General features: G+C 37.9%; 1 protein-coding gene, 1 long non-coding RNA gene and 1 pseudogene across 2 annotated transcripts in view; all 3 read left to right on the top strand.

The window, feature by feature from the left end:
• The window catches only part of LOC138051957 (uncharacterized), a 76,504-nt gene extending 75,557 nt beyond the window's left edge, over positions 1-947 (top strand). The window contains exon 4 of the long non-coding RNA XR_011132964.1: positions 1-947. This exon is cut by the window's left edge and continues 475 nt beyond it. This is a non-coding gene — a long non-coding RNA (uncharacterized lncRNA).
• A 1,324-nt stretch (positions 948-2,271) lies between these two features.
• Positions 2,272-4,549, top strand: LOC138053623 (uncharacterized; annotated as a pseudogene).
• A 2,947-nt stretch (positions 4,550-7,496) lies between these two features.
• LOC138053624 (uncharacterized) overlaps positions 7,497-7,500 on the top strand; it is a 765-nt gene continuing 761 nt past the window's right edge. Inside the window, exon 1 of the mRNA XM_068900225.1 lies at positions 7,497-7,500. This exon is cut by the window's right edge and continues 761 nt beyond it. Coding sequence (XP_068756326.1) covers positions 7,497-7,500 — 4 coding nt within the window.

Here is a 7,500-nt window from a genome sequence, read left to right on the forward strand (position 1 = left end):
ATTTTTAAGCAATTTTCGCCATTGATAAGGCAGAGCATTTATCACTGAAAGAGAAGTCTGAAGAATTCCAAAGTTCAACTCTCTCACATTACATTTAATTATTAAATCATTATTTTTAGAGATCACATCTCCTATTTTGAAAATCCCCTTCTCTGCCAATGTTTTAAAAAATACAGGTTTCCTGACGATACAAATGAATTTTTTATTCCAGAGAATGGTTTGGAGAGTTATATTTGTATCATTGATGATTTCTTCAGACTGATTATTTGCTGCAGAGCATTTTGCAATAGTCTTTAGGCAATCTTCATAAAAATGTAGGAGTTTTATTGGCAACTTTTTAACATCGAAAGTGCAACATAAGATCAGTTGCTTCTAACCGGTTCTGAATAATGGGTTGTTCCAGAAAAAATCCACCCCCCCCCCCCCCGACAGATGGGATTCTGGAAGTTCTCGTGGGAGGGGGGGGGGGGTCAAGGACCCTGGAAATCCAGGCAGGAGGGGGGGTTGAACTAGAAAAAGTCTTCTGCAGGGGTCATCTGAACCGATAGTTCACGCGATTCGAACGTTTAGTTCGGTGACAGTTTGGCGCTCTCAGACCCTGAAAATAGTAGAAATATTTTGTTCACATATTTCTCACCTGACATAAATGATAATCTAAGTTCCTTCGCAGGTTGTTTTATAGCAGAAAACGCGAACAAGATACTAAAGAAAGAGCCGTCGCAACAATATTGCAACAAAGGGTTTGAAACGCCAGACACATTTTTACTCGTACCCAGACCCAGTGCGCCACCGTTGTTTCGTGTAATGATACAAAGAAAGAACAAAGGCAATTGATTTTTATGAGCTAAGACTGTATAAACACTCGTTCGCGTTTTAGCATTTTTGCTCCATTCTTTTCTTAGTTCCACACAACAGAAGTTTTATATAATTTAGCCAAAGCTCTTGAAATTAAAAAAGAACATCTTCTATACGTGATTGTGCGTATTTTCTATTAAAAATAAATGAAATTTAAGCCTAATACTTTTTCCCTGGAAATCCAGGCCAGGAGGGGGGGGTCTTTTTTCTTGGAAATCCAGACAGGAGGGGGGGTCTTGGGCTTCAGGAAATCCAGGTGAGAGGGGGGGTTAAAAAACGACCCCATCCGTCGGGGGGGTGTGGATTTTTTTCTGGAATAACCCAGTGTAAAAGTCTTCCAGCTACTTTGTTCATCACCGTTGTTGTTGTTTGTTACAACAAATAATCTTTTGTGAGTCAACCACAGAATTCTAATGTGATGCCTTTAGTCCTCCATATCTCCAAAGTACAGCGCACTGAACTTTATCTTTTCCTTTCAAGAAGAAATTGAAAATAATTTTATTTAGCTCTTTTACAGTTTCTTGATTCAAGCAAATAATGCTAACCCTATACAGAAAAATCGCAAGTCTCACCATCTCCAAATGTGTAATTTTTGGTTAATAGAGGTAGTAATTTCGTCAAAATTCAACCGTCGTTTAGCACGTGGATCATAAGTAAAATGAGCTCCCAATATTTTAACTGAGTGTTTAATTTTTAAGTTTCCTATTTCAGTACAGTTTTGCCAAGAAAAACGTCCTCTGTTACCTAGCAACATTATCTCGGATTTTTCAAGAGTATTTCTGAGACCTGAACATTCGCCAAAAGCTTCTACTAGTTCCATAAAGTTATTAGGTGAGAGATCATTACTGGGTTGCCAGTATGGCAATCCCAGTCGGAAAATGGGTGGGATTTGTTCGTTTCCTTTTTTCTTTTTTTTCCGTGTCGGGAAAAGTCTCACCTATCACTCCCTTGCTAAGTGGTGTTTTTATGCGTAAAGTCTTCCTCGCATATTTTTGTAGGATTTCAGGGGGTAGGAGAAAGGCATAGATTTCTCTGGTTTGACACAGTAGAATATTTCATTAACCTACAATGGCGTTGAAGATTAAAACAAACGCAAATGGCGTTTTGGAGGATTTTTAAACAAAATTTTCCCTTATGGAGCTAAAGAATGGAACGTAAATTGGATAATCAAGACAGGTGGTGAAAAAAATATATCTGGAATCTTGAAAGCGACGAGTAGTGAATTTCGACAACAATCACTGAGCTGTAATCAAAGTGAGCTGTAGTTCTAACATTGTACAAGTGTGTTGTTTTGTACAACACTGAAATCAAGTGGAAAATTCTCTAGTAACTTATGGGTTTAAAGGGACACTGTCACGGGCTTACATGCACAGTAGCATTCACTCTTTCCGAGACTTGTCACGCTCGACTGCCATTATGGAAATATCGGTAAGTTGAACAATTCTGCATATATTTTGCATTAAATAAAGTTTATCTAAAGCAAATGCTCATGAAGTGAATTTCTTTTACTCAGGAACCTGCAGCGATCTTTTGTAAATCTAAAAGTGCTTGTATGACAAAGCGCAAAGAAAATAGTTCTCCTGGGTGCCTGTGCAAAGGGAGAAACGTGCTGTGTACAGATGAATTTAAATGTGGAACAAGCAATAAACCTTGCAGAAACAGGGTATGCATGCACATAAAGTTGAACATTCACTTCTTTTGTTATTTGAATTTCCAAAAAGCGTACGAAATAATTCGTGCATTCCCTTTCTTCAGGATTTGAACAAGCATTCGTCATCTGCCTATGAAAGTCGTAGAGTTCGTCCGAGGATTTAGTCTCTCTTCAGACGCTACCGACGTTCCAACTGAGGAACAACAATGAGTTAAAGAGAACAACGATGTGAAGGTACTTTGCTATTCCATTGTCCGTTGTTGTGTGTTCTTTTCCTTACCTGTATTCCAATTATAATGTGCAGTAGAATAAATATCTGCCTTGCAAATGCTACAAATGTCTTGTGATATCTGGCATTATTTTATTCCCCCTATCAGTACTGAGACTAAAATGAGTGAGAAGTAATATTATAGACCATGATCATGTCAATAATTTTACCATTTTTTTAACTGACTAATTTTCTGATACCAGAACGTAAGATTGAATTAGATTTAGCCATGCATTTTCCCTTTGTTTACTAGTAGGTAATATTATTCTGTTGCTTCCAGGTTATATTTTTGTTATGATTGTATAATCATTATTTTTATTTTGAATGGTAAACACTGTAGGAGTTCATTGCTACACTGGATGAACCAACCGTGCAAAATTTGGCTGTGAGGGGTGTGCGGAGGGGTGTGGGGAGTATCTACATCCATACTCTCCTTATTATGGAGGATCACCTTGATGACACAGATAAAACAGGAGACATGATTGCCGGGATTGAGACAGCTGGGTCTACAGGTTCAACCATGGCAGTAACTGTTTCTTCCACTGAGCCCATTCCTTCGCCAGGCAGTCCTTTGGTTGATTGGTGTACCTGTGGTCTGTGCAGGCCAATGCCACAGGCTGTCGAAAATAAGTGTTACAAACAGCCAAAGTGCATCATAACAACTTCCCACTTTGCAAAGATATGTCTGGATCCTGATGTCTTGGAAATGTGTATCAGGAACACCAGTGATATCAGAAATGATAAAGAAGATGCAAGTACACGTGCTTTTAGGAAAGCTGCATACAAACAATTTATCCTAGCAAAGTATGGCCGTCTTGGTAAAGGAAAGAGACGTGTTTGTCCTTCTTGTGTAGTTTTGAAAATTCACAAGCGATACCCATCAGTCACAGGGGTTTACATGGGATATCGGGAGTTCTGAAATTATGTACGAGACTTCATTGTGCAGTTCCAGAAAATATCCATACTGCCCCCACAGAAGAGATTGGAATTACCTGGGGGGTGGGGGTTCTGTAAGGTAAAAAAAATTTAAACAAATTATGAAGCTAATTGGAATTTCCAAAGGGGTGGAGGGGTCTTAGAAAAAATCCCTTCCATGGGGGAGGTATGGATATTTTCTGGAATTACACATTCTGGCTACATGTCATTTTAGATAACTGCTTATCACTTATGAAAGTGAAATGTTATGGTGACCATGAATTGTGGTATTGTATTATTCATACCAAATTTCTGAGTGTTTTCTACCAGTTGTTTCAAGAAGTTAGAAATGTTGATTTAACAGGAAAAGCGAAGTGTGAAAGTCTTTAGAGTGTCCAAGGTAAAACGCTTCCACATGTACGTCTTACAAACTTCAGTAACTCACACTTGATAAAATGGACCATTTTATTGCTTAGCTGATGTACTCTGAACTTCTCTTATACATGTTGTATCCATTAATTTTTGTTTGATAACATAATGGGATGCTGAGTTTCTAAGTGGATGCTGTGCATGGTATGTCCACATATTGTATGAAATAAATACTAAATAATACTGTGGAAAATTATTCATTTGACGAAATTTCCCCCAAATCCTGACCAGATGTTGATTTTACATGCTTGGAGGGCACAATAAACCTGCTTTTTTTATCCAACAGTTCCTTCGAGGAAGGGGGAGGTTTTGCAGCAATTGTGGGTGCCAAAAGACGTGGATCACTTTCATTCGTTGACACCTTGTGTGCCACAAAATCATTGTCATCCACTCTAGCACGTAACATTCTTGCTATGAGCAATGGAATGTAGTCAAAGGTTTTGTTTTGTTTTACTGTTCTTACATCTCACTGCGTAGTTCTCTGATCATATCTCCTGGAGGTGATTTCATTCCCAGACTTGCTTGAGGCAGATGGGAGATCCAAATGGAAATTCCAGTCAAATGTAGCAATGTACTTCCTTGCCTTGTAAGCTTTATAGCTGCAATGAAAATAATTTTTTTATTTTTATTATAGTTCACTTTGTTCTGTCACTGTTCTGTTATTACTTGTAGTTCAATGATATAATCCTGGGATGCATGCAGATAAGCTATATCCCTTCTGTGATGTGTAATATGGCTGAGCACACAACAAGAATGTTGGGAGTAATTGTTGGGTACTCAAAACTAAAGAGTTTTATCATGTAATCCCATGCATTAATGTACCGCAAAGTATTTCTAGTAAATCTCGAATATTATCAGTGTGTAAAAGTACCTTAGCGGTGTTCTCTTTGGAGTGTATGCAAGGGTCAGGCTGTTTGCACACTCTATTCTGCCAGTGTGCCTGAAATTATATCTCAATGCTGTGACAATAGTACCAGGCAAAGTGCAAATTATAATCTGTATATTAGGATGTTGACCTGTAGATGTTACAAGATTTAACATATGTATATGTACACACTGTTTATGAATATGTATATTTTATATTTGAGCAGTGCACAAAGTTCATGTATTATTCTGTACTAAGACAGAACGACAACTTTCAGATTCATACAACTTGGTTACCTGAATCTAACTTAGAATCGGAAACTGTCCAGCAGCTCTGGGTTTAAGATGACTTTCTACAATTCAGCAAAGTCCTTGTCGCGCTGGTCAAACCACAATATTGGACAAAAAGGGTTGAGATTATTAAAAACAGGGGCTATTTTGCGCATGTCCTCAATATCGCACATTATTAGCCATCCCCCTCCCCCCTATAACCAATGTTGATATATTTATGTAAGATTACACACAATAAGGAAATTGCATGGTTAACATCGGTTAATTTTGTGTGTTCTTTAACTGACATAGAGAAATGTTGGTTGGTTAACATGATATTAACAGATTTGAAATATTTTTCATGACCAGTCTGTTTTTAGCCAGCCGCTGTGTTAACCGTTGAAATGCGTCACTTTTTGTAAGAAATGTAGAAATCTCATCGATTTTCTTCATAGTTTATACTCATTAGCAACGCCTTGAGAAAACGTTAGGGGAAACATATATAATGCCTTGTAGTTATACTTAAAATTCATGACAATTCGTATTCGAAGACGCACGGTTTACAAACAGGAAGTGACGTTTCTTGCAATCGGAAGTAATTTGCTCTATTACTATTTTGCTCCTGTTATACCACATTCTTGTTTGGTTTCACAAAAAGTTTAGGGAACTGTTCTCTGACATATTTTTCGAAGAAGGGTCCATCTAGTTTATCGTATGGGTCACTTCTGATCACACCTTTGTGGTGGCTTTTTCTAACAAACAGCGTGACAACTTCCCTTTTAAGGCCTTGGACACCTTCTTTCTTGATCCGAAAGATTGTTGCTAATGAAACTCCTTCTTCCTCAGGAACATCTTTAGCTTTGTCGTTATGATCTTGCGCCTGTAATAAAATATACGCTCCTAAAGGATCGTCAACATGCCTTTTATGTACCATTTCCAGGTGTTTTGATAATGAACCTCAATGATGATGTCACCTTGTTTTTTCTTTATTAGGGTTAATTAACTCTAATTGTCAATTGAGTACCATGACGACATGCCTACGACTGATATATTTTCCTTTTTTTACTTACAGAACTCATACATACACGCGTTTTGTGTTCTTGGGCAAAATGATCCCCAGACAATCTTGGAGAAAAGGAGTTGAGAATATTAAAAGCAGGGGTTATTTTGCACACTACGTCCTCAATATCGCACATTATTAGCTACCCCCCTCCCCCCTACAACCAATGTTGATAAGCCCAGGTTTGACATGCTTTGTTTTGTCTAGCAACATTGATTGGGGGGGGGGGGGGGTGGCAAAAAGAGAGCTTCTTTTTCATACTTGTGATCGGAGTTTAGTCCAAAAGCAGAGTTTTCTCACCAATTTGGCCAAGATTGCACAAGATTGCAGGTTAAGTTTGAATCATGGATTTGATCATCATGGTTACACCTGCCATCCAACAACTCATGGAAGTCACAGACATGATGAAGTAGGCCAATCCACTTGCTCTAAGAGAATTATAGAAAACAAAAAGAAAAAAAGGTAACATTATATGTCCCACAAGGCCACACATAAGTGTGACATCTCGCTGTCTGGTGTTCTTGACCCATTAAAAAAAAGATAGATGTTTTCAGTAAACAATCTGCACAATGTGCTATAGGAAAATATTCTACACAAAATAAATTATATCATTTAAGTTTTCTCCTACTTTCATAATTTGCAAGGCTTCCTCATGTGAAGTGTTCTCAATTTCCTTGCATACATTGCTACAATACCAGAAGTGGTGGATTATATGATCTGACCAAGCTTTTATTTTGGCCATTGCCTTGGCTTGTCCAATCTGAAAGAAAAATATATATTCACTGTCATGATAATATTCTTGTCAGGATTTAATTTACAGTAGACAAGATATTAAAGGATAGGGTAGGGTGGGGATGAATAAGGTAGGATAGGAATAAGACAGTCTTCAATCTAGAAGTTATGGAAAGCGGGTCAAATGTCCCATGTGACATTTTAAATTGGGTCATTTCAAAAATGGTCTGGGTCAAATTATTATGATAATAATAAACTTCCAAAAACTGGCAATATCCCTATTATGTGATACACTACCAGTATTCTCGGTTTTCACCCACGTGACTATTTCGCATGACAACCGTTGCTATCCGCCATGTTGGAGCGGAGCTTGCTATCCACCAAGCGTAAACAAACACCACGAGATCTACTGTTCTGCTTAGGTATCGCACAAAAACATCGTTATTTTCATCATGG

Source organism: Montipora capricornis, chromosome 6 (assembly GCF_036669925.1).
Source record: "Montipora capricornis isolate CH-2021 chromosome 6, ASM3666992v2, whole genome shotgun sequence".
Classification (NCBI taxonomy): Eukaryota; Metazoa; Cnidaria; class Anthozoa; order Scleractinia; family Acroporidae; genus Montipora; species Montipora capricornis.